This window comes from Mustela putorius, unplaced genomic scaffold (genome assembly GCF_011764305.1).
Source record: "Mustela putorius furo isolate JIRA1106 unplaced genomic scaffold, ASM1176430v1.1 tig00000095_pilon_pilon_pilon, whole genome shotgun sequence".
Taxonomy (NCBI): Eukaryota; Metazoa; Chordata; class Mammalia; order Carnivora; family Mustelidae; genus Mustela; species Mustela putorius.
Window position 1 is genome coordinate 39,751,393 of NW_025421280.1, and position 25,950 is coordinate 39,777,342.

At 63.4% G+C, this 25,950-nt stretch overlaps 2 protein-coding genes across 6 annotated transcripts in view; one reads left to right on the top strand and one right to left on the bottom strand.

Moving 5' to 3' along the window:
* Positions 1 to 25,950, top strand: part of GNG7 (G protein subunit gamma 7) — a 113,908-nt gene that overhangs the window by 75,898 nt on the left and 12,060 nt on the right. The window lies entirely within an intron of this gene.
* LOC101677669 lies at positions 6,817 to 21,364 on the bottom strand. Of its 3 annotated transcripts, XR_001177177.2 has the most exons (4): positions 16,231 to 21,364; positions 8,820 to 15,789; positions 8,252 to 8,607; positions 6,828 to 7,981 (listed from the first exon to the last, which is right to left on the bottom strand). XR_001177177.2 is itself a non-coding variant. In XM_045087153.1 (2 exons), exon 2 carries the CDS (start codon positions 9,573 to 9,575, stop codon positions 8,652 to 8,654), a length of 924 nt encoding a protein of 307 aa, XP_044943088.1. In that variant the 5' UTR covers positions 9,576 to 15,789; positions 16,231 to 21,363; the 3' UTR covers positions 6,817 to 8,651. The 3 variants fall into 3 exon arrangements, 1 of the variants encoding a protein (XP_044943088.1); XR_006608697.1 differs by having other exon boundaries at positions 6,817 to 7,981; positions 8,252 to 15,789; positions 16,231 to 21,363; XM_045087153.1 differs by having other exon boundaries at positions 6,817 to 15,789; positions 16,231 to 21,363.

The following is a 25,950-nucleotide window of genomic DNA, read 5'->3' on the forward strand; positions in this document are numbered from 1 at the left end:
TGTTTTCCCTTTTAGTCTCTCTCCGGCCATTTCCTGGCCCCTCGCAGACCAGTGATGCTGGCCCCCGGCCAGGGCCGGTTGTTTTCCACAGAGGGGGAGGGGAGGGGAGGGTCAGCCTGGGATCCACACCCCACGACCCGGGAAGCAGGGGACACGGGTTCCAGCCCTGCTCCACCCCGTCCCAGCCGTGTGACGTGGAAATCCTTTCCAGCGGGGTTTCTGCACCTGACTCTGCTGGCATTGGGGCCGGCTGGTTCCGGGACCCGGGGGGCTGCTGCACACCTCCCCGTGCCCAGGACGCCCCCCAGAATGAGCTGGCCTGATGCCAGCCGTGCTGAGGTGGCCCGTAGGGACAGCAAGCAATGCTTCTTTGCTGGGTCCTCCGGGTTCCGCAGTAGTGGGGTCTGGGGCCTCCAGCAGTGGGCCGAGCCCTGGGGCCCCGCAAGGTGACTGACTTGGGGTACACCCCAGCACAGCTAGGTGTCGACAGCACAGCTAGCTGTCCTTTCTTGGAGACTTGAACTAAGGGTCAGGAAGAGACTCCGTCCAATAGGAGAAACACAAATCGTTTTATAAAGCTGCGTCTGAGGCGAGTGCGGGGGGCTGCCTCTCCGAGGGCCCGCTTGGCCTCCAGCGCGTCCCGGCAACCTCGGAGCCCCTCGTTGTCAACTCACGTCTTCCCGCCACTCCGTGGTGCTGCGTGCAGACCTGCGTGCAGACCCCGCGACGCTTCCTGTAGGAAATCTTTGCCTTTCTTTCCAGATTTATTCATAACGACAGGTGCACAGTGCACCTAATACCTCCATGTGTGAATTCTACATGTCGATGACACACGTACTGGCCCGTAACGCCATCGGAAGGGCCTCCCCACTTTAGGGACGCGCGGGCAGGCGTCTCCCCACTGAGAGCCCCGGCACCTCAGCAAACCGTCCTCAGGGCCCAGGGCCACGGTCTCAGGCACCTCGGAGACTTGATTCCATGGTCTGCACCCTCACCACGGGCTCCGTGCCTCGGGTAAGCTCCTCTCGCTGCATGTGGGCAAGACCGCCTCCGGCCTGGGGAACGTGATAAAGGTCACAGACGCGCCGTGAGCTCGTTCGGTCACATAACGCCCGCTCAGCAGCCCCTAAGTCACACTGTCTCCACTGCTGGCTGTGAAGAAGCAAGCTGCCACGTTAGGAGGGGTCCTGCAGGGGGCCACGTGGCTAGGACCCCAGGGTGGCCGCTGGGCACTGAGCCAGCCTAAGGCGGGGACCCCACTCCCGCAGCCACGAGGAGGCGACTGTACCAGCAACCTGCCCGAGCAGAGACGGGCCGTCCTCGGGCTCCTGGGGAGACAGCAACCCCAGCTGGCTTCGGGGGCCTCGGGGCAGGGACCCCCCACACAGAGACACTCGGTGGGGAGTGTGTGAAGCAGCTTGGAAAACACCCGCTGGCCGGGGCCCAGCCTGCAGCCCTGCGACTAGAGTCCGTGAGCTCAGAGCAAACCAGTGCTGGGCGGCGGAGGCTCGCCGGCAGCCGCGGTTAGCCTGGCCCCCTCCCTGGCGGCCCCGTCCCCCGGGGGCCCTGCACGTGTCCGGAAGCCACAGCCGCCCTGCAGGAAGGAGCAGACCCCGCCCCGCGCGGACTCCCCGCGCCGCACGTGCAGGCCGGCCCCGCGCCGCTGGGACTGACCCCGCGTGTTCTGCTGCGGCCTCCCGGGCCGCCCGCGCTGCACGCCCGCACCTCACCCGGGGCTGCCCAGCCTCGGGTGGGAGACTCAGCCGCCGGGGCCGCCAGCCCCGCGACCCCTGCTCTGGGAACACGTATGCGTGCCGCGTGCGTGTGTGTGCGTGTGCGCTCACGAGGGTGAGTCCCTCCTCTGCTCTGCTCCTCTCCTGGCGGCTTTCCAGAGCGGCCAAGCATGGCCCGAACACACGTGCACACACGACAGGGTCCAGCTCGGGTCTCTGCTCGGGTTCCTGGCACCCAGGGACACCCTTTCCCCCGGGACCGAACGAAGCCCGACACAGGTACGGTCCTTTCTCAGGGGCCTCCCGGCAGCCGGTGGGGAAACCGCGAGCCCGTCGTGCAGTGCGGAGGAGAAAGGGGCTTCGGGCGGGTATCGATGTGGAGAAGCTGAGACCTTGTGCACGGCTGGTGGGACTGTGAAATGGGGCAGCTGCTGTGGAAAACCGCCTGGCCGGGTCTGGGTCTTCTTCAGACAATTAGAAACAGACCTACTGTGTGCTCCAGCGGCTGGGCCTGCGGGTCTGCGGAGCGAACGGCACGCGGGGACTCGGGGAGGTGTCCGCACACCCTCCATTCACAGCAGCAGGGTCACGGCAGCTGAGGAGTGTGTCTGTTGACGTAGATGGACACACGCGGCGCGGTCCGTCCCCACGCGGGGCTGCCGAGCTCGAGCTGTGGCCCCGGCAGCCTGTCACACCCAGGCCCTGCTCTCCGGCATCTCCAGACCAAGAACCCCAGGAGGTGAGCGTCGGTTTTGCGCTGCAATGGTTTGCCGAGGACAGAGCAGCCCCCGGGGCCCAGGACACAGAGGACACACCAACGTGGGGGCAGGGCTTGTCTTCTGGCCGTGCCCCTGGGATCAGCCCCTCCCCAGGATTAGTTGCTGACACCCGGTGGGAGGCAGGTGCTGATCCCAGTGGTCCCCTGAAAGTCAGGGAGCCCATCCCTCGTGACCCGCGGTGCCCCTCCGGGAACCTTTGCGCCAGTCCCCAGGGTCCCGCGCGTTCTGCACAGCGGTGGGATGCCGGCAACTCGGAAGAGCGGAGCGGAGAGGTCCTTCAGGGATTCGCAAATGGTGGAGCGTCTGTGTCTGACCGATAGCTGATTGGCTTAAAGCCGGACCGCAGAAATCCCCAGAAAGGGGTTAGTGGTCTCCAGGGGCTGAGGGAGGAATGGAGTTGGGGGTGACAGCCAAGGGTAGGGGGTTTCTTTGTGGGGTGACGGGAGTGTTCTGACATTAAGCGCGGGGATGGCTGGGCAGACATTTGATGGGCCAAGTGTGGGGTGTGTGAATTGTGGCTCCGTGAAGCCATGTCGGAGCCCCGCCCACGGCGCAGGTAAGCGGTCGGGTCTCCGTCCTTGCGCGGTGAGGGCTTGAGCTGTTCTTGAAGGGGAGTGAGCTCCCCAGCGCTGGCGATATGCAAGAAGCCGTTGTGAGCAGCAGCTGCACTCGCCCCAGGAGGGGGGCAGGAAGGAAGCAAGGGTCCTGTGGGGGCGGCGAGCTGGCTTCCTGCCCGTTGGGTGAGCTGCCGGCGCCCACCCCGGGGGCCCCCCGTCACCCGAAGCTCACAGGGCCCGGCAGCAAGGCTGCTGCATGTGGGCCCGTGAGGGGCACCCCACCTCCGCCCTCGGACCCCAGACCTCAGACAGGGGTCAACATCCCCACAAGACAGCAAGCCCGGAGTGGGTCAGATAGTGTCCCCACCAGTTTCCGTCCACCGGGAACCTCTGAAATGACCTTGTCGGGAAAGAGAGTCTTTGCAGATGTGTGTGGGGGAAGGTGGGAGAGAGGCGTTCCTGCAAGAAGCGGCCAGTCTGGACGCACAGATGTGCAGGGTGGGGAAGACCGGGGTGGGGGGGGCGGGGAGAGCCGGGCTAGCCGCGGGGTGTGGCCGGAGGGAGCCCAGCAGGAGGCTGACACTGCCCGCCTTCAGGCCTTGCGTGCCGCGGCCACCGTGGTTGGGTGAAGGACTGACCTTGTCCAGAAACAGAGCCCACACGTAGTGTCCGCTGACCTCTGACAAAGGAGCAGAGACAGTTCAGGCGGTGTGGGCCCGGCCTGACATCCCTGTGCCACAGAAGATGGGTCCAGAGAGGACTCGGTCCGGAGTCTGCTCTCCAGGACCGTGAGAGTGAGTGTCCGCTCCCTGGAGCTCCGGCCTGTGGTCCTGGGTGGGGGCTGCCCCGGGAGCGCACAGAAGGGGCCCCTGCCTGTGAGGGGAGGGGGCACCCCCGCTGGCCCGGCTGCTGAGCAGGACACAGGGCTCTGTCAGGGATGTCCCCTGGACCGGGGAAGCCCCCCTTAGGGGTCAGAGGCCTCGCCCTGGGAGCAGGAAGTCGGTGGCACGCGACCAGCCCACCCTTGCCCTCAGCAGACCCTGGGCCATGGTGGCCGTTACCCTGTGGTGTGGACGGGACCAGATCTGACCAGGCGTCTGCCGGCAGGTTCCGGATGGCTCTGCCGTCTCCAGGTCCCTTCCAGAAGGGGGGCTGATGGTCCCAGGCTCCCAGGACGGGGCAGGGCCCCATGCGGCAGGCCCCGGCAGGTGCGGGCGCTGGCGGTCTCAGACCCTGGGCAGTGGGGGCCGGACGAGGCCTGGCTTGTGCACCATCGCCCCGTCTGTCAGAGCCGGCCGTCTCTTCAGAGGTTTGGGGCTTCGTGTGGGGGTTGCTTGTGCACTGCCTTGGCTGTTTTTGTACAGGGGTCGGGGCCGCTTATTCCTGAAAACCCTCCTAGTACATCCTGCCTGCCGCCGAGACTTTTCTCAGGGGCCGTCTCTGTCCATGGCTCCTGGCAGGGCCCGGGGCTTCCAAGCGCTTGTGGTGCGAGTCTCTCCTCCACGCCCAAGTTCCGACGGGCGCCGAGAACCCGTCATGCAGAGAGAAAAGCCGAGGTTCCAAGGGCTGCTCAGGCACCCGCTGGCCCTCCCAGGGGTGGCTGTGGGGGGCAAACTTCCATCCCGCCTGGAGGCCCGGTCAGGCTCTGCGTGGCCCCCGTGGACTCTGCTCCAAGTTCCTGGGTGGGGGGGGTGGTTCTAGTATCGGTTCTCAATAGGGGTGGCCTGGTCCCAGGGCCGCTGGATGGTGTCGGGGATGGCTGTGGGCATGGAGGGGGAGGGGCCGGGGACACTTTGCCCCCCGCCGTGCCCAGGACCTCCCAGATGTCAGCAGCGGTCTGTATCAGCAGAGTTCCCGTCACTTCACAGACGTTCGTTCAAGAGTCAGGACAGTGACGGGCCGTTAGTGCCCCGACTTAGAGCTTTGTTTAGTGGGTTCCACGAGGCTCTCCGTGCCACGGTTCTCCCGTTGATGAGCTGTGCTTCCGTGTGGATTAGCTGTAGTGTGTGTGTATGTGTGTGTGCGTGTGTGTGCGCACATGCATGTGTGCAAATGGGTAAGTATACGTGCGCATAGGCACGCGTGCACACCGTGTGTGTCGGAGTATCTGGGTGTGATTCATCTTCGGAGGCCTGGACGGCATCGTGAAGGATGGTTTCCAGAAAGGCTCGTACACGCCCGCTGCGGGGTCCTCGTGAGCAGAGGCCGCCCTTCCTTCGCTGCTGCACGTCGGGGCAGCCCCCGGCCGACACCTTCAGGGAGCCCCACCACGCGGCTCTCGGAGCTCTCGGAGGCTCTCGGAGGCTCTCGGAGGCTCCGGCGTGCTCTCGGGAGCCGGACCCCAAGCGCCAGAGGCCCCGAGGGGAGAGGGTACCTCTGTGTCTGGCCTCGGTCTTGCTGCCCCTTGAGAGAGCAGACGCGCCCCATTTACCTGATGTCGGGTCCTGCTCCCCCCGCCCACGGCCCTGCTCTTCGGCTTGGGTGCGGAAGGGCTGCCCCGAGCCTCCGTCGTCCCTGATCCCAGCCACGCAGGTGCCTCCCCTCCCGCCACGGCCGAGGCCCACGCGTGTCGGGGTGTCTCGTTGGGGCGTGGAGCCCCCTCGTGCCCCCCGCTCTGCGGCTCCGCCTCGCCGTGAAGCCCGCAGGCTGCATCAGTCTCTTTTGAAGTCAGCGGACCACGCGCATGCAACGTTCCAGGCTGGTCGCACCCACCTTTACCCCGCGCGGTCGTGACGTGTGTCGAGCATCTTCACGGGGAGGAACTGCCCAAGTCAAAACGAGGCCCTGTCAGTCCCTTCTACCCCGGACGCACCACTGCCGGCCTGGAAACCCTTCCACGCCCCAGTAAGGGGCCCGGACTCTCCGCGCAGCGGACTCGCCCGCGTTCAGCACAGCCTGGCTTCGGCCCCGGACCCCCATCGACTCCACCCCGACCATCCGCGTCCCGGCCCAGACCCCAGGCACCGGCCCCACGTGGGCCTCCCACAGGCCTCCAGCCCCACCCTGCGCCCTGTCGCGGGCACCGTCTACTCAAGCAGGCTCCCTACTTAATTCCTTCATTAAGAAAAGTGAGCTGTCGCTCATGGCCAGAAACTCACGCATTCGAAGTATCCACTTCAGTGTTTTGGGTCCATTCGCAAGGTTGTGCACTTATACCGCCATTACTTGATTCCAGAATACTTTCATCATCCCCGAAATAACCCCGTGCCCCATTCCTCCCTCCCCTGACCCCCACGAACCCCCTTCCCGTCTGTGGAGGAGCCTGGTCTGGGCGTGTCACATGCGTGGACTCACACCCATGTGGCCAACTGTGCCTGGTTCCCTCCCTGAGCATCGTGGGCTCAGGGCCGGTCCCTGGGGTAGCCCATGGGGGCCTCGCTCCTGCTGGCGGTCGAGTGATGTTCTGTTGTGTGTGTGTGTGTGTGTGTGTGCGTGCATGTGTGTAATCTGTCCATTCACTGGGTGGTGGACGTTAGGTTGTGTCTGTGCTTGGTCTATCACGTGTAATGTTCCTGTGGACATATGTGCACACGTTTTTGTGTGGACACATGTTTTAATCTCTTTGGGGTAGATGCCTAGAAACAGAACTTCTGGGTGATAGAAACTGCATTTTAACCTTACGAGGAGCTGCCGTTTCTTTACTTCAGAGTCTGTTCATCCCTCCGGGTCAGGGCTCTGCAAACTGCCGCCGGCAAACCAACCTGGCCCTCTGCCCGTCATTGCAAATAAAGTTTTATTGACACACGGCACACCCATTATGTGTTGTTTACGGCAGCAACTGGGCTGAATCGTTGGAACGGTGATAATGTGTCCCACAAAACCAAAAATATTTACTATTTGGCCTTTTACAGAAAAAAAATATGTTTGTAACTCACCACTTTATCCATACACTGTAATCAGCTGTTTGTGTACCTCTAATCTGCACCCCAGCACACACACAGTCCCCTTAGGGCAGGAATTTAATTTTTTGTTTCTTTATTTCTGTTTCTTGCTGTCATTAAACACTTGCACATAATCCCCACCCTCACCATAGGGGGCACTAAACGCATCAGACCTCCAGGTCCTCACTTTCCTGTGGGGACTGGGACGGAGCCCTGGCCTCACTCATGGGTCCCGCGCTCCGCTGAGCTGGACAGTTGGCTGGGACCCCTCAGGTGGGATACATCCGGACCATCCACTTGGGGTGGGATGTGACATCTGTGTACCTTGAAGCCCCCGGTGATGCTGAGGTCTGGGAGCCTGGTGTTCCTGGTTCCTGATCCTAGATGTCTACACTTTGCATGGATTTCGTCCTGAGGGAAGGAACCACCAGACCCTTCCTCCTGTGCAAACCGCCCAGAGGTGGGGTGTTGTTGTGCTGGGGCAGGGGGGTGAGGTGTACGTTTCCTGCGCTTCCCGCAAGTGCTGGGAGTCTGTCAGTCCAGTGAGGGGGGGACCCTTCTCTCTTGGGGTCCTGGCATGTCACAGCTCCAGAGAGACAGAACTCCTACAGCCAAGTCCTTTTTTCTTTTTTTAATGACCAACGTGTCCTTTCCTTGGGGCGGCTGCAACAAATAACCCAGACTCGGTGCTTAAAACAGAAATCGGCGCTCTCGGCTTCTGAAGGCTAGAAGCCCCCAGGCAAGTGTCGCAGAGCCCCGCTCCCCGTGGAGGGTCCGTCTTGCCTTCCCCACTCCGCGGGGCTCCAGCCCCCCGCCCTGCAGTGTGGGCCTCCGTGGCCCCGTGGCCTCCCGCTGTGTGTCTGAGAATCAGACCCCCCCACTCTCGGAGGAAGACACCCGGTGTGGGATTCGAGGCCAGCCCTCAATCCAGGATGACCTTTCACGTCCTTGTCCGCAAAGATCCTTTTTCCAAATGAGGCCGCGCGGTGAGCTTCCAGGAGAGCGTGAGTCTGGGGACAGTCTCCATCCCACTGCAAGCAGCAGACATTATTTTCGTCTTGCCGAGAACTGCCCGTCCTTTAGAGGAGCCGGAACAGTCCGTGCACAGAACTGCCTCCCTACTCCGCAGCCCGTCCTCTGGTTTCGTCCTGCCGCCGCCCCCCCCCAGCACCGCCTGCCTGTGTGTGTGTGTGTGTGTGTGTGTGTGTGCGTGCGTGCGCACACACTTGCATAAGCGCCCCCCATCCTTCTCTGGCCAGGGAAGGGGGTGGGTAGAAATGTCCAGATCAGCTGACGGTTACCTTGGTGACGGTCTTGCCGAATTCGCGGTACCATATGTCCATTATCTCAGGGCAAATAAATGTTTAAAAAGTAAGGTCGACGGTTGTGTTAAAAGGATGAAGACGGTGGAGTGGTTCAGAGACGCGCACTCAGTAATCCCAGCGCCGTGGTGCTGGGGGCGACGCAGGTGGAGGCAGCCCTGCCCCCAGGGGACGCAGAGCCGGGTCTGGGGACATCTGTGGCTGTCTGTCAGGACTCGATGCTCCCGGTGTGCGGGCGTGGAGGGGGTGGGGCCGGGGATGCTGCCGGGGACGCGCCCCCAGAGAGTGACTCTGCTGTGTCACAGGCGGGGGTGGGGAGGACCCCGTCCTAGATACTGAGAGTAAGCAGAACATACGTGAGGTTTACTTCTTGGTCACGTTAACACAAACAAACAAAGGCAGTGGGTGTGCCTCCCTGCACTGTGACCGGTGGGGACCCTCCTGCCGGACGGAAGGACAGACCGAGACCCCAGGGGCACGAGGGCAGCTGCTGCGGGGTGTCTAGTGCCTGAGGGTCACAGTCGACTCCCATCTGAGTCTTCCGAACCTGCTGGATGTTACGGGCAGGACCCGAGTGGGCGGAGGCCGTGGATGGTAGCCGTGAGCCCGGTTTCGTTCCGAGAAGCAGAACCCAGAGACACTTCTGAGAGGTGCCCAGGCGGGGGCTTGCCCGCCGGCTCCCCAGAAGAGCTGTCACAGTCGAGAAGCAGCACTTCCCGTTCGTTTCCCTGCCCGGGGCAGCTTCCTGTGCGGGGCGGTTTGCTCGGCATTTCCGAGACCTACCAAGGCGAAGGGCAGACAGACGACCTACCTGTCTGTGGTCCTTCCAGGAGAGGCCCCGGCGCCGGGAGCTGGAAAGACAAGGGAGAGGCAGCGGCACCCGGAGGCAAAGCCGCAGACGGGGGCCAGGGTCCCTGTGGGCACGGAGAGCCGCAGGGCCCGCTTGCATCCGTGGCTGCAAAGTGACCCAGACCAGTGGCCCCCACACCCGCCGGGTCATTCTCTGGCGGGACGGGGGGTTTCCAGGCACAGGGGGTGCCAAGCAGCATCCCAGAGCCCCGCCTGCTTTGTGCCTAGACTTCCCACTCGTGACAGATGCAGACGTCCCCAGACACGGCCCACTGTGCCAGAGGGCAGGATCGCCCCAGGGGAGACCCCCTGCCCCAGCGACCCCCTCCACACACGCGCACAGACACACACACACACGCGTGCACACGTGCAGGCATGTGAAAGCCTCCACCCACTCCGGCATATAAAGAAGGGCCTTGCTCGTGGAAAAGCAGGGAGTCTGCCAGCCGGGCATTCTGGAGTGTTCCTCTCCCGGCTACCAGGCGAGCGAGCCACAGGCAGCGCATGTCTGCAGGGCGTCGGGGGCCGTGCTGCAAGTGCCGTCCTGACTCCCTTCTCAGGAGCATAGAGGAAAGAAGAGAAAATCGTCTTATGACGCGTGGGGAGCTGAGGGGAGACGCGTCGTGCCCTCCCCAACCCCGCACGGCCCTCAGCGGCAGCTGCCACAGCCCTGTGACCCGTCAGCTTGACCCAGGCGCGTTGGCCCCGACCCTGGGAGCCCCCGCCCCCACTGCCACGCGGCTCTCTATAGCGTATGCGGTACGTGATTCCTTCCGGCGTCGCTGTGGTAAGCGCCCTGGGCCTGCCCGGTGCTGTCCGGACAGTCCCCTAGAGGGACGCCGCGGGGACCCCCCTCACGGCCCCTCAGGCCAGACGCTGTGAGGGATGCTCCGTCCGCGCGTCTGCACACACTCAACAAGGGGGCGTGGGAACACCCGAGGCGGCTGAGTCCGCGCCCTGGGGCCTCCTGGCCGTGTTGGCGGGTGATGGCTAAGAGCGCCCGGGGCTCTGCGGGGACCTTCTCGCGGCCTTTCTGGAGGGCGAGTCAGCCCCTGTACCTCTGAACTCAGGGTTCACACCCGGATTTGTCCCCAGGGGCGTACCCAGCCTGGATGTGCGTGGACATCCGCGTCCTGTGCGTAGGTTTTCCTGGCAAATGTCTTCGAGAAGAGACGTCGATCAGAAGCGACGGAAGCATCCGGTGGCGGCCGCTCCGCGCAGCGTGTGTGTCTGTGTTCACGTGCGCGTCTGCAGAGCTTCTCGGCGGGGGCAGTTTTGTCCCGGGAAGTCGCCGTGGACGCCGAGTTAGCGGGCACGCCGTGCAGCGCCCAGGGCCTCGCCGGGCTCGGTTCCCACGAGTGTCGGTCACGCTCCCGTCAGCCGATCCGTACGTGACCTTGACCTCGTGGCCCTCAAGCGACTGTCTGAAGACCTCAGTGACCAGGCAGTCAGGACGGAGAGGGACCTCAGCGGTCGTAGCCCGAGCTGAGCGCCTTGTCCCACCTCAGCTGGGAGCGGGTCGGCGACAGATTTGTCACTGCCCTGCGTGTGTCCGAGGAGGACTGAGAACCGCCCCCCCCACCCCCCCCCCTCCGAGAGTCACTGCGGTCACTCAGGGATTTTAGCAGTTAGGCAAAGCCGAGAAAGGACCGTGCAGACAGTGCAGTGCTCAGCGCAGACGGGCCGAGGCCTGACCCGCTGGGACGGCCTCACCCCCGGGGCTGCCTCCCACCCACCCTGTCCAGCCCGGCCAAGCGGAGGGTCCCCACGTGGCTCTTACTCAGACTCTCCCTTAAGACAGGGGTCTCCCCGGGGCTGGTTCTGTCCCCACGGGGCCCGGGGCCACGTCTGGGGACGTCTGTGGTCATCACGACGGGGGCTGTTCTTGGCATTGAGGGGGTGGGGCCGCGATGCTGCTCGGTGCCCGTGGTGCCCGGGACGCCCCTGCCGAGAGTGACCCGGCTCCAAATGTTGGGCCACGAGGGAGACCCCACATTATCTGAAAAAGCAGTGAAGTCTAGTCCCTGCTCACGCTGGACACGAGAATACATCCCTGGGGTCAGAGGGTACAAACCAGGGCGACCCCAGCGTCTGTGAGTCGCCCCCACTCAGCGTGTGTCGTGAGGCGTGTGCAGTGTCCCAGGACCTCTGGAGCCCGGTGGCTGCAGAACGCAGTCTCCTGGGGGTCAGTGGGACCTCCTGACCCAGGGGGTCTCACCTGGGAGTGAGTCTGCTCCCCAGGGGACACAGGTGATGCCTGGGGACATTTTTGGTTCTTTCAGCTCCAGCGAGTGCTCCCGGAGTGGAGCGGGTGGGGGCCAGGGGTGCCGTCCAGGCGGCAGAGAGAGGTCGGCCGCGGGAGGCCCCGGGAGAGCCCTGCTTCAGAGAAAACCACGCAGCTGCCTCCTCCCTGCGTCCGAGACGCTGGGCCTCCCCCGCCGGGCCGTGGGGAAGGTTTCCACCCGATGTCAGCTCCCCACCCCCAGCCTGTGGTGTTCGCCCCCCGGAGCCCAGGGCGGTGGAGAAAGACTCGTGTGGCCGGGAGTGGCAGTGGCGGCATGACCCTTTGTGTAAGTGGAAAAAACCCTGTCGGTTTGTGGAAAGAGCTAATGTTTGCAGAGGAGGGGCCGGCTCTCAAGAGCATGGCAGATGGTGGGAGCTGGAGGGAAAGAGCATGGCCTGCTGTAGCCCGGGGACAGGGGCTTCTGCTGACCCCCCAGGACAAGCCCACAGCAGAATCAGCCCCAAGGACCAGCGCCACGCCCCTCACCCCAAACTTGAGGGTCTAGCTGCCTTCTTTTCCAGTTGTGGTGGTCCCAGCCGCTGCAGGGTCCCCTGGGGGACCCAGACGAAGGCATCTGCCTGGCCTCCGTAGCCTGGAGCTTCCTCAGACACACAGGAGGCCGGCGCTGGCCACAGCCATGCAGCGGAGCGGGACACTCGCCTCTCCCTCGTGGCCGTGCTTGCCAGGAAGCAGGAAAGGGGGACCTCCCCGGGGGTCCGTTCTCCGGGCAGCTGAGGCAACATGCGGTGTAGCTTGGCTCTCAGCCTCGGACTCACCCTGACAGCTGGACACGGTGGCCCCCAAGGATGGTCCTGCCGGGTGGGTGTCCAGTACCAGAGGGAGACTGAGCTCTGTCCAGGGTTCCACCCAGAGCAGGGCTCCCGCTCCCTGGAAAACAACAGCTCCAAAGTGCCGTCCCCCAGTGTGATCCCGGGACTTCCTGGCCTTCCTGTTGGCCTGCTGGCCCTCGGCGGCCAGCCTCAGATCCCATGCCTTCCTGTGCCCGGGTGCCCGTCACCTCCGCCGCCCGGGGTTAATCCGTTCGTCCCGAGTCTGTGTTTTCCACCTCTCCCTCTTCGGTCCCGGCACGTGGCTTCCAGCAAAGTAGAAAACCAGACGTGGAAAAACACCCAGCGTGACGTTTCAAGGCTCGGTTCCTGAGCGTTTTGTTTTTCTGATACTGGTGTGTCCGTCGAGCTCCGGAACGGGGTAGTGCGGGTCCCAGAGGAACGCTCGGTGCCCCCGCCCTGCCCCTGCGAAACACGGGTGTCTCTCCCCACGGGCTGGGTTGTGGAGAGTAAAGCAGACTCTTCAGAACCCCAGCCCAGGCTCTCGGGAGGCCGCGGCGGGTTCCGTTCACACGGCACGTTTTTGGCGACAGTGAAGTCTTTCCCCAAGAAAAGCGGGAGGCGGTTAAGTCAAAACCACTGAACCGGGCTCCTCTCTCTCTGTCTCTCCCTTCTCTTTGCGGGGAAAGCGGTGCTCTTTGGAAAGACTGGGGAAGGTAGGTAGCATTCTACCTTACGTCATGAGTTAGGAATCTGTTGTTTTTTAGAAAAAGGACCAAGCACCCCACTGTGCTCGGTGCGCGCAGGACACACGGGGCGTCGCATCGCCGTGGAAAGAGCTCCGGGCCCGCAGCCAGGAAACCCGCGTGCGGACCCCAGGCCGGCCTCTCCCGGCTCCATCCCACTCGGCGGATTCCTCTCATCTCTGCCACGGAAGTGACATCCCCGGCTTCCCAAGAATGTCGCAGAGATGCAGCGAGGCCTGGGTCTAAGCTCGCAGGACCCCGGGGCTGGAATGGGTCTCTGGCAGATGCGAGGGGGCCCTGAGCGGGGGGGGGGGGGGGGGGGCACGTGTGCGCTTCCCGCTGGCTCGGCCGCTGCCGGTGCCGGCCTTGGTCGTTCTCGGTGTCTCCCCACCCCAGCCCCCCCAGCCCCTTCTAGCTCCAGGCGGCTGGTGGTGACACGGCCCTCGCTCCCCCTCCTGTGATGTGCGCCTCGTCTCGGCTGTTCTGCATCGGGCGGCGGACGGGTCACAGCACCGTCTGTCACTTCAGAGAACCGGCTTCGGCTCTCGTGGACGTTCCTGCGGTACTTCTAGTCTGTTCCGTCTGTCTCCACTCCGTGTTTGTGACCCCCTCCTCCTGCCGGCTTCGGGTTTCCCTGGTGTCTCCCGTCCCCGGTCCTCAAAGTGGGAAGTCAGGTCGTGGACCGGAGAGCGTTCTCCTGTCTTCACAAAGCCCCCTGGTTTAGAGGTCAGTCTCATCCAGAAAGAGCCTCCCGGAATCATCCAGAATAATGCTTGACCACACGCCTGGGCGTTCCGTGGCCCAGCCTTGCAGGTGTGGAAAGCTCGCCGGCTCCTGGCCTCCCAAGCGGCACGGCCACTTGCCCAGCTGCATGGCCTCTCAGAGCCCTCGGGGCCGTTAGCCGGTGAACGGATGAATAAAACATGTCAACATCCCTCGGCCCTGAGCAGGAGTGAGGCCCCCACGCGCTGCCCTGGGGACGGACCCTGAGCCCACGACGCGCGGGGAGGGAACCAGACCCAGGAGGCCCCACAGGGTGTGACACACCCAGAACAGGCCCCTCCATGGACGGGAAGGGGGCTCGTGGGGGCCATGGGAGGGCAAGTGTTGGGGACAGGGTTGCTTTGGAGTAAAGGAATGTTCTAGAACTAGATGGAGTGCGGTGGTTGCACAACACTGTGAATATATTTAATCCGACTGAACTGCACACTTGAAAATGGTGAAAACTGGGGCGCCCGGCCAGCTCGGTCAGTAGAGCACACGGCTCTTGGTCTTGAGGTTGTGAGTTCGAGCCCTACATTGGGTGTGGAGCCTACTTAATTTTTTAAAAAATGGTTAAAACAAGTGTTCTGTTAACATATACATTTTACCATATGTTTGCACTTTAAAAACCGACCATGTAATATACCAAAAAGCACTGAAGTGTATATTTTAAATGGTGAGTGGTGCGGTTTCTGAGGGTGTGTGGGCAGGGGAGAGGGAAGACCCAGCAGGCCCAGCGTGCTGTGGAGGGTGTCCCGGTGCAGGAAGTGGGGCCGTCCTAGGCCGAGGGCACGGCGGACAGGTCTTCCCAGACGCCTGAAGCAGCAGGTGTGGGCGCTGAGACACAGAACGGAGCCTGGCTCCCGCCTGCTCCCTGCCTCGGCGGGGCGGGCGTGAAAGAGCCTGTGTCCCTCCCGGTGCAGGCGGGGGACCCGTGTAGGCACCGGCAGGAGCCCCCGGGGCCACGAGCAGCAGGGGACGAGGCAGGACTGGGCCCGGCGAGCTGTCTGACGGGCCGGGGAGTCCCGGACCGCTGGGCACCGCCGCTGCTCCCGGGGAGGTCCGCTGGCGTTCCAGGAAGCGAAGAGCCGGGCCCGGTGACACGTGTTCGTTTCAGGTGGTCTTTGGCCTGGAGCTGATCAGCGGACCTCCTCGCTGGCTGGCGTGGCTCCTTCTCGGACTCGGCAGGGCTCCCTCCTGACTCTGTCCCTCGCCTGCTGGGTGGCCCCGGACTTGCTCCCCTGAACAGGACGCAGAGCCGCTCCTTCCGGGAGCGTGATTTTCCTGATCTTGGGGTCAGGAGGGCGACGTTACGATTATGTCGTGTTCTTCCTGTATTCTCTGTAGGTATTTGTGTAGTCAGGTAGGTCCGTTTTAGGAGCAGAAGGCGCAGTTGGCGTGACCTCCTGGGACGAGTCGGGCACAGGCACATCGGCTGTCTTCCCGCCGCCTCCTGCAGGCCTGCAATGTCTCTGGGATCTCTAGTCACCCCTCCGCTGTCCTGGTTAGTGACGCTGCGGGACAGATGACCCCGTCTCCACCGTGTGTTCTCCCGCAGTGTCTGGGGGTCAGGAGTCTGGGTGCAGCCCGACGGCGTTGTCTGCCCGGGTCCCCCAGGCCCGCCGTGCAGGTGTCAGCTTGCAGCCTCACTGGAGACGGGGAGACCCTGCCCATGAGGCCCCCGGGATGCCGGTGAGCTCATTCCCCTGCAGCTGTGGGGCTGTGTGCTGGGGTGCCTGCTGCCTGTTACTGGGGCTGTCGTCGGCTCCTGGGGCTCGTCCACTGCTCTGTCCATCCTGGGCTTCCTACACATAGCTGTACCTGGCCACGCCAGCAAGGAAGAGCTCGCGGGGGTGGGGGCGGGGCCGACGTCAGGAGTCTCCACGGGAGAACCCGCCGGCCGCCGTGCAGAGGTCCCCCGCAGATCCCACGAGGTCACACTCCCGCATCCTGGGCGTTCTCCACGTGCTGCGCGCCGTCGGTCCGGGGTCCTGCAGAGACCCTGCCCGCGGCAGCCAGGGTTCCCCTTCCAGCCAGAGTCCCAGGAGACTCGGCACGGCCCGGGCGGCCCCGGGCTTGGCTGCCTTCCTACAGTAACAAGAAAAGGCGTCATGGAATTTGGACGGTTGAGAAAGGGGATGTCAGCGTGAGCAGAACCAGACACTTGATCTCATTGTTAGAAATTCCGCACGGGTCATCGAAACCTCATCTTGGGGCAGAGGCCATTGGGAGTGGAGATTAACTCACTCCCAGAAGAGGTTTCCCACAAACCCGGCGCTGGCACCCGGCACCCCACGGCCAGCCGCGGCCACCCGTGGGCACCCAGGCCCTCCGGTCCCTCCCTCTGGTCTCCGGGTCCCAGGGCTGCCGTGGTGTCGTCCCCCCTGGACGGTTTCCTGCGCGACACCAAAACCCCGCTCCTAGCACCACAGACCTGCTGTGGCTCCATGCTCCCGGTCCGTGACACCCACCCCCCAATGAGCCTGTGGTCCAGCAGCCCCGTGGCTGAGGCCTCTCGCTTCTCTGTACCTTTACTCTGTTCCGGGTCACGCTTCCATCCAGACCACGTGGGTTAGCACTCAACGGGGGAGGGGGGCTCCACGCAGACGTCCCAGTGCTTTGCTGCGGTGCAGAGAGGCCCCCCAGGCCCTCCTGTCTGCACCGCGTGGACATCTGGGGCCCCTCCGGAGCTCCGGCCTGCCTGGACACCGAGGGTGCGTGGTGTGCAGCGGGAACACGTGCCGGGAGCCACGCTCCTCCTGTGACTCCGGTGGGCCCAGCACAGCACACGGATTTCATGGGAGAGCTGCCTTGTGGGGTCGAATATCCCCAGGCCAGGGTCTCCTTGCCAGCACAGCGGCCCCGGGGGTGGGGCGCTCCCTACAGGCCTTCCGGGCACTGGGGGTGCTGAGCAGCTTCCCTGGCCCCACCCCTCCACGCCAGGAGCCCCCCCACTTGGGATGACCACAGACAGAGCCACCCCGGTGACACCCCGCTGCAGACCCTGCGTGCCCCATAGTTTCCGTCTCACTCTCGGAGGGCCGCTCATCCCTGTTCTTCACTGTGGAAAATGCCCTCGTGACAGCTTAGGAAGGGTCCCCTGGGTCTGCTTTGTCCCGGACTTCCCAGCCACAGCAAGAGGTGGGGAGGGACATCCCTGGGGACTTCACAGATGCTGTGTGACACGTTGTGCTGGCCAGCGGCCCAGCAGCCAAGAGCAAGGGGCCGGCACAGACGGCCCAGGTCCGAGGCCCGTCCTCCTCCGCGTGTGCCTAGAAAGGCCGCCCTCTTCTGCAGAGCAGAGAGGAGTTGAGGTGCCCAGGAGCCCCCATCTTGGTCCCTGGAACCTGTGAATATGACGTCTGCCATGGCAGAGGGCACCTTGAAGTGGGGAGCAAGTCACAGCCCCCAAGGTGGGGGTGACCCTGGGTTCCGGGGAGGCCCGGCATCCCCACGAGGTCGTCACAAGAAGGAGGCAGAGTGCGGGGGTCTCAGAGACGGGCAGACCCCGCACTGCCGGCGGGGAGGACGGAGCAGGGCCGTGGGGCAGGGAAGGGCAGGAGCCGGTCTCCCTGGGGCCCTGGAGGGACCAGCCCTGCCCGTGCCAGGGTTGTAGCCCTGGGAGGCTCATGTCCGATTTCTCCAAAATCGTTAGATAGTATGTGTGTGTGGCTTTAAGCCACCAGGTTGGTGATCATTTGTCACAGTGACCACAGGGGACGCATAAAGGGCCCACGGAACGTCCACGGGGCTGTGGACAGCCCGAGAAGGGGTCTGGGCCAGACTGGCTGTGCACCTTCTCAGAGAGATGACGTTCCCAGGGCTTCGCTGGGGACGTAGGAGCTCCTCGGGCGCACGGGGCGAAGGACCCGCCTGAACCACGGTGGGAAGGCTGGGTCTGCCCTACCCGCCTCCCCGGGCCTCCTGCCCCTCACGGGGCCTGGGTGATGGCATTTCCTCAGTGCTCGGAAGCCAAGAGCAGGAGCGCTCGGCGTCCCAGCCCTGCCCCCCGGCTTGCAAACCCTCACATGACTGCAGTCACCCCCCGGTGACAGAGGGAGCCTTCTCCTCTGCTCCCGCACCAGCCACAGCGTCAGCCTTGGTCACCGCCCGCGCCCACGAGCCGGCTCATTCTTGGGCTCTGCGCCCGCAGCCCCCGGCGGCACCGGCGTGCCCTGCAGCGCTGTTGTCCCCTCGCATGTGGGGACTCATTCATTGCTGAGTCCCCAGCCCTTTCTAAATATAGCTGCCCCGGGGGCCGACGTAGCCCACACACAAAAGGACCAGGCTGACAGGCAGAGTCATGAGACGCTGTTTTCCAAGGGGTCCGTGGCTTCTCTTGGGAAACGTCCACCTAACGGAATCCCGCCGCCCCCTACCCGCCGAAAGGTCACGGATGCGCAAAGGCTCAGAGGAGGCCCTCACGTGGCCGGCCCGCCCCACACCAGGGGGTGACCGTGATGCTGGAGGCCGCGGGCAGGGCTGGGGGGACCCAGTGCTGGGAGCCTCAGAGGGGCCTCAGAGGTGGGCGGCGGAGGCCGGGGTCGGGGGTCAGAGAGGCTCTGCGTCTGCCCAGTACTGAAGTGCAAACGCCGACACGGCTCCCGGGGCTCTCGGAGATCCCCGCTGCGGCGTGACCCTGCTGCGGGCCGGCGGCTGACCCCAGCCCAGCATCTGGGGACTTCTGTGGGCACGTTTCTCCAGAGACACGCACAGGGTCCCTCCCCCCAGCCCTCGACGCTGCCGGCAATCCGGGCAGGTCACTCTGCGGGGGCGTCCCGAGCCCTCGGGGTGGGGGTCAGCAGCAGCCCTGCCCCCAGCCCCTCGGTGCCAGGAGCACCCCCGCTTTGAGGACCACAGCCATCCCCGGACACCGCCCCAGGGCCCCTGGGGGCACGGTCAGGTCTGGCTGGGGGTCCCTGTTCTAGGCCTCGCGCCGCGTGGGCCTTGCCCAAGGGCAGTGGCCGCCGTCTCCCCTCTTCTGTCTCGCTCTGTTTTGGTTTGGGATTTCCTCCCTCGTCGACATCAGTACCGTCTCTCCTTCCGCACACCGTGTGCCCGGGAACAGCCCTGTCCTGGCACGGGGCTGGGGGGCTGCGTGCTCCCTCCCAGCATCATCCCCCCCACCCCGCTTCCCCCAGAATCTGGCTGCAGGTTCGTGTCTCCTGGGTTTGGGTTTTTTCTTCCCATTTGACGGTTGGCAGGGGCAGGAGTCTCCCTGTCCGTCCCCGGGAGAGACAAGTTCAGAAACTCTGTGAGCCGTAAAATTGCTGGTTCCGGAGGCTTTAAAGCAGACTTTAAAGCTGTTTCGGTTCTCCCCGAGGACGAGGGGTCACTGCGCCGCCTGCCCCCCGCCCTCCCAGCCCCTGCAGCCCCACAGGCCCCCACCCCATCCCAGCCAGCCTTCCGGGGGCTCTGACGCGCCCGCCCCGGGCTCTCCGAGCTGGTTGGCTCCAGGCCTGGCCGTCCGGGGATGAGAGAAGGCGCGCTCGTGCCCCTGCGCAGCAGAGCCGTGCGGGAGGCTGGGGCCGCTGACGGACGCTGTGGGAAGCCGCCCCGGGCCTGCGTCTCCCGGGGGGAAGAGGCTGGCAGGAGTCACGACCGTGGCCCGCCGAGCGCGCGTCCTCGCTCAGCGATCAGTAGCAGGTGCCCGCTGGGACCGGCCCGGCCCACGTCGTGCACAGAGCGTGCTAGAAGGAAGCCAGCCCCATAGCCGGGGGACCCTGTTCCAGCCTCGCCCGGGCCTGTGGACCGGCTCTGCGCTGTGTGACAGACTGTCCCCAGCAAGCTGGCTCCCGGGTCTGGAAAGTCAGAGATCCGGCACAGTGTGGCTAGTTTCCCGGCGCGGGGTGTCACCGGGCCGGTCAGAATGTCTCCTCCGGAGCTTGGGGTCGTCTGTGCCCATTCACAGTGCTCCGGAATGCAGGTCTGTGCCCCTGCAGGGCTGGGGTCCCATTTCCTGCTGGCTGTCAGCTCCTCGCGGCCACCCCCATGCCCTGCCCCAGGCTCTCCATCTTCAAAGCCAGCAACACAGATCTCTCTACGCCACATCCCTTTCAAGCTTCAGATCGTTTCTCCTCCTTGGGACGTCTGGGTGACTCCGTGCGTGAAGCATCTGCCTTCGGCTGAGGTCACGATCCCAGGCCTCCGGGACCGAGTCCTACATCGGGCCTCCTGCTTCTCCTCTGCCTGCCGCTCCCCCCGACGTGAGCTCTCGCCCTTTCTCACAAATAAATAAGTAAAATCTTGAAAAGGCAATCGTTTCTCCTCCCTTTTAAGGGCTCCCCTAATTGAATCAGGCAGGCCAAGGGCAATCTCCCTCTCTTGAAGCTGCAGCTGCCACAGGGCAGGGCCTCTCCCCGGAGGGAGACCCGGTCTTCTGCTCGGGTCCCAGCCACACTGAAGGCCCAGGGCTCCTGCGTGGTCACTGGGGGCCATCATAGAGGGATGCCCCCCACCCTGTTCCATCTCTCCAGCAGGCACACACAGCCCCTGGCTCTGAGGAGGGCTGCCCAGAGCTGCCGTGACGGAGGCAGCCCTGGGGGGAGCACTCGCTGGGGAGCCCTCCCTGTCTGAGGTCCGGCTTGTTGACGCATCTTGTCCCAGGTCAGCGGCCCCTGCTGCTCACAGAAGGAGGTCTGTGCAGGAGACACGGGAGGGTTGCGGGAGGGTTGCGCAGCCCAGACCTCCCTCCTTTTAAACAGGGTTTGGGGGTTGGGCCAGGAAGGGTCCTTCAGGCCACCAGAACCCAGAGCCCACGAGCCTCTCCAAGCCTCTCCTGGAAGGCCCTTCCCTCCTGCCGCTGCCCCGCCAGGCACATTTTTCACATTCTTTTCCTGCTACGCAGCCCAGCCCGCCAACTTTCAGAAGCCTCCACTGGCATCACATTCTTCCTCTTCTGGTAAAGAGCCGGCCCGGGCCGCTGGGGTGCGGGCTCCGGGAGCAGGCTGGGAGTGGCGCCCTCCCCAGCTATGAGAGCTATGTGCGGAATTCGGAGGGATCACAGGCATTTTTGTCTGGCTCTCTTTGCTTCCTGTGCAGCGGGAAAACACCTCCAAGGGCGGAGCCAGCACCCGGGCTGAGCCGAGGGGCTGCACCCGCTCCCTGGAGGGGACTGTAGCCCGGGCATGTGCCGGGAAGGCAGGGAGCCCCGCAGGACCCCGTCTGCACCTTGGCTCTGCACGCCACCGCTCCGAGGTCCGGCCTGTGCACCCTCGTGGTTGGGGGCGGTCTCAGGTCCCTGCTTGCCGTGAGTCCCCCTGTGGGCGGTCCAGACGCAGTCCCGCTGAGCACCCTGGCGCGACGCAGGGCCCCAGTGACCTCTCAGAGCACCCGCTCCTCCGTCTGACTCACCGAGACGGAAGCCGCAGCCCACCCAGCCGCGTCGGGGAGCCGGGGAGACAGAAATCCGATCCTGGGAATCCCTCTCAGGGGTCCTCCCTGGGGTGCCAAGGTGACAAGTCTTCCAAGCAGCGCAGGGATTTCCCCAACTCCCCCGGGCAGCGCTGTGGGAAGCTGGCAGGGGAGTGCGCTCTCATCCGCGGGAAAACATTCTCAGGACTCAGAGTCCCGGCTTCGCCTGGGGAAGCACAAAAGCTAAGACATTTTGTCATTAACACCTACTCAGGGTTCTCTGGGAGCCTCCCAGCACCCCAGGCCCCCGACATCTGCAGTGTTCTGTAGCACAGACAGCGGCCTGTCCTTCCACAACGGACGAAGTGGCCTGGAGTCTCCTGGACCAGTGTGGGTGCCGAGCACCTCGACCTGTAGAGCCTCAGACCTGGGAGCGCCGTAGGTCCTACTCCCCAAGGAGTCTGCCAAGTACACGGGGCCATGGAGGAGTCATGGCCTCTGGCCCGGACCTCAGAGCTTGGCTCTGGGGGCAGGGGGAGCAGGCACGGCAGGGGACAGAACAGTGCAGCGGGGTGTGGCCGGGCAGCCCCTGGGGCTCGTCTCCCCGTGAGTCCTAGTCTGGGGATTGCATCCGAACCCTGGTCTGACCTCCACCAGCCGCGTGGTCTCGGAGCGGTTATTAAGGTGCAAACATCTTCGAGCCTCCGGAAACACGAATCTCCCAGTCGTGCTGGAGGTCTGGCAAGCCGTTGATTGGCTTTAGTTCTGATTAGGAACACAGCACGGGCTTGGGTTTCCACAGCAGCAAGATGAGGTCTTGGCTTTTCCTTCTTGTCATTGTAAAAAATGTTTGCTTAAAAACGTGACCCTGGGGCGCTCAGGCTCAGGTCATGATCCCAGGGTCCTGGGATCGAGCCCCACATCCGGCTCTCTGCTCATCGGGGAGCCTGCTTCCCCCTCTCCCTCCGCCTGCCTCTCTGCCTACTTGTGATCTCTGTCAAATAAATAAATAAAATATTAAAAAAAAAAAAAAACAAAGCACCGTGACCCTGCACACGTGCCAGAGTGTCCCCCGGCCACCAGCAGGAGCGAGGGGGCCCCATGCGCCGCCCCGGTGCCCCTCAGCAGCTGCCAGCTCCCTTTCTCCTGGATGGGTGATTCAGGGGCCACAGCAGAGGGTGTTTTGGAGGAAGACATGGACCCCATGCCCAAGGAGCTGGCAGCCCTCGGGACAGGCAGGAGCACTGACCCCCCCCCCCCGCCCCGGGCACACAGCACCCACACCCAGGGAGTGGGGTCAGGGGTCAGATGGCGGAAGAAGAATACTCAGTGGGTCTCTCGCTCTGGCCCTGGGCCAGACGCAAGTGCGTGTGTGTAGCTTCCACACTAGAGAAGTGACCCCTGGAACAGAATAGCAGGACACAAGGGGGCACCCTAAAACGTTCAAGGTCGAGGTACAGAACAGCGGCTGAAAACCTGGCTGGAGGGGAAGGGAGCTGGCAGCGGGCGAGGGGCGCCGGGGCCTTTCCGGGGGCTTCCGCTCCCGGTCGCGCTTCCCAGGAGAACCGCGAGCTACTGCGTCGTCCTGCCCTGGGATTTTCTCTCCTTTCACTCATCTCTCCCTCCCGTCAGGGCTCCTGTTTCTCTGACGTCCCCCGGAGCGAGGCAGGTCTGCCGGGGAGGCTGTCTGTTCTGGGGGTCTGGAAGCGTCTGGATTGCACCTGAGGGCCTGAACGCGCTCTTCACCGGGTCTGGGGTCTTCCCGGGGTCCGCCCGGTTGTTGGTTCCTTTTCCGCCCTGCGGTGTGTGTTTTCCCGCTTGCTCTGTGATTAACCGGTTTTATTAAGGCGCGATTCACCGTCAGCAAGAGGAACAGACCTTCAGTACACAGCGGGGCAAGTTTGGACGAACGTACACCTGTGAACGCAACACGTCGCCCGGGACGTAGAGCGTTTCGCTGTCTGGCTTCCGATGGCTGAGCACTTCCGAGCCTCACACACGCGGCCGCTGTCCGCCGTGGGCTGTTTCTGTCCTGCCATCCTGTTTCACCGCACCAATTAGCGCCGGTTGCTTCCTCACGGTCCCGTCGGCGACGTCCGCGCTCCTTCCAGCTCTGCTGTCGTGAGTCAAGACGTGAACATCCCGTACGAGTCCTTCGCTGGACGTCTGCTTCTGTGTGTCTTGGGGAGGTCCCTAAGAGCAGAATTGCTGGGTCACAGGTGAGGCATGGTGTTCACCTGTTAAGAAACCGCCAACCCATTCCCCAGTGGCTGTACCGTTGAACACGCCCTTCAGGAACGGGTGAAACTTCCAGCATTTCCGCGCCGTCCCGGTATTCACAGTGGCCAGTCTTCCGCTTTCGCCCCCAGAGTGCTCGGGAAGCGGCCGCCCATTCCAGTGTCCTTCCGTGTCTCCCGGACGACTCACCAGGGGGCACCTTCTCGCCGGCTTCCTGGCTATTTCTCGGTCAGTGCCTAACACGTTTATCCTGCCCGAGGTTCTAGGACCTCTTGAATCTGTGGCTGAAAGTCGTATTTCGTTGACTCCTCAGTTTGGAGAAACGGTCTCTTGTTAGCGCTTCAGGGATGACTCCTGCTCCTGCCCGGGCCCCGGGTGCGCCTGTTACTCCTTCTGCCCTTCCCTTCTCTTCGGTCTTTCTTTCCCCTCTGTGTCTCTGTGCTTCGTCCTGGGTGTTCGCCCCGAACTGTCCTCCAGCTCACCAACTTTCTCCGTCGTCGGCTTTCACGATGCCATTCTCTCCACTGAGTTCTTGGGCTTTAGACGTCGGCGTCACGCTTATGTCCGCCGGTTCTTCTGTAGCGTCCAGGGCTGCTGAAATTCCAGTCTCGCCTGTTCATCTCCTTGGACGTAATTCACACAATTACTGGAAAGCATCTGCCAGCTCCAGGGTCCGGAGCCCCTGTGAGCTGTTCGTCTTGCCTGTTATTCCTCTTGGGTTTTGTTTGTGGGCTCTTACCTCCTTGTACACCTGGTTATTACTAGATGTGAGCTAGACACTGCGCTTGCCGACTTGTCTGTGGAGATCATTTGAATCCTAAGATGATGTTGTTTTCCACCAGAGAAGCTGTCCATTTACTCATGCCCGGCGTTTAGGGCTGCCCGAAACCTGGGATCACCTCCGTCCGGTTCGAGGTCTGAGTTTATGTGTCTTTCTGCTGCGGTTGCTTTAAGGGTGTACCCATATCCCTCTGTGTGTGTGATAATCATGGGGACCCCATCATTTTGCATGATTGTTTGGGGAAAAGCTAAGGTAATGACACCCATGGTAAAAGTGACAGTAAAATTAAATTCCATCTAAAACGCAGTCTCGTCAAATGCTGCCATGCGTTCAAGAAGACCCCACGCGGCGTCTGCCGTGTTGCCCCCCGTCGCCCTGTCCGAGTTCTTCTCCTGCTTGGACCGCACTGCTCTGCTCTCCCAGTCTGTACCGGGGGAGTTCGCCCAGCACTCGCCCTTCGGAGGGCCCCAGAGGTCAGTCTCTGCATCGCCAGCCTTGCAAGCTGATGGAAGCACCACTCGGCCTCTTAGCAAACCTTCCATCCTGGGAAAGTGACCCCAAAAGCCAGACTCCCGGGCTTCCCTCCTCCCCCAGACCGTAGCTATAAATTCTTTGCTAATAACCCTCCAGCGCCCTCGAGCCCATGCGCCTGGGTTCTCTCCAACTTCCTGGTTGCCCTCAGCAGGCGAGCCTGTCCACGTTAGCGTCCCGCTGTGGTGTAAGCCAGGATCGGCAGACAGAGGACTTTACTCAAAGTCCAAGGGACTTGGTCGGCAGAAGCCAGGAGTGCGGATCATCTGGGTCTTAGAACCAGTGGGTGACAAACAGGGATTCCCTTCTCAGCTTTTCGCAGCTGCCTTATTCTCCAGTGGAGGAAGCTGAGACCCAGGTCAGGACAGAGCTGGCCCGTGAACCCACTTCAAGACACGCCTGTTGCACCTTCAGGAGCTGGCGGCTGCCTTTGTCCTTGGAACGAGGTGCCGGGAAATCAGTCCCATTTCTCCCTGAGACCTGACAGCTCTGGGGGCTCCGCAGGAGGGCTTTGCTGCTAGGGGTCCCCAGAGGCCCCGGTGCCTCCGATCACACTCCCACCTGCCCTACTGGGCCCCCCGGGCATCTGAGGGGCGTGACCACCGCGGGACAGCAGCTCCGTGGGGAGCGGGATTTCTCAATAGTTTGCAGCAAACCGGCCCTGCCACCTCTGCTGGGCACGGGCTGTGCAGGACGCCCTGGCTTCGCTTCCGTCTCTAGCAGCTGTGTTTACAGTTAGCAGTTGGCACAGGTGCCTCCCAGAGGGTCTCCTCCATGGCTGCCAGCCTCTGGGCACCTCTGTTCCTTGGCACTGGAACTTGGGGACCTGGAGGTGTGCCAGGCCTGGCCGGGGAGGGCCTGACACTCTGAGCACTGCAGAGTTTGCTGGAGCTCAGAGAGGGGCGGTAGCTTCCCCACAGCCACACAGCTTCGAGGTCTGCGGAATGCAGGCCTGCCGCGTCCCGTGGGCTCCCGCTCCTGCTTTGCCCCTCCCCGGCACCTGCGGCCTCACTGCCTGGCAAGTGGCTGGTGAGTTCAAGGGGCAGCTCGTCCCGGGTCACTTGCCGTCACGGGAGGTCATCGGACGCTAAGAAAATTAAACCGTTTTTGAAACAAGCTTCTATTTTCATTTATTACCTTTCAGTCCCAGAGAAACTTCACGTTTTGCCCAAATGAGCCTCTCTTAGCTACAGTTTCTTCGCATAAAGGACTTAGATCCTAGCCCCAGGGGACATGGGACAGTGTCTGGGGACATCTGCAGCCGTCACAGTGGGGGTGGGGGGTGCTCTTGGCGCTGAGCGGGTGGGGCAGGGGAATGATCTCAGAGAACAGTCTGGCCCCGGGGT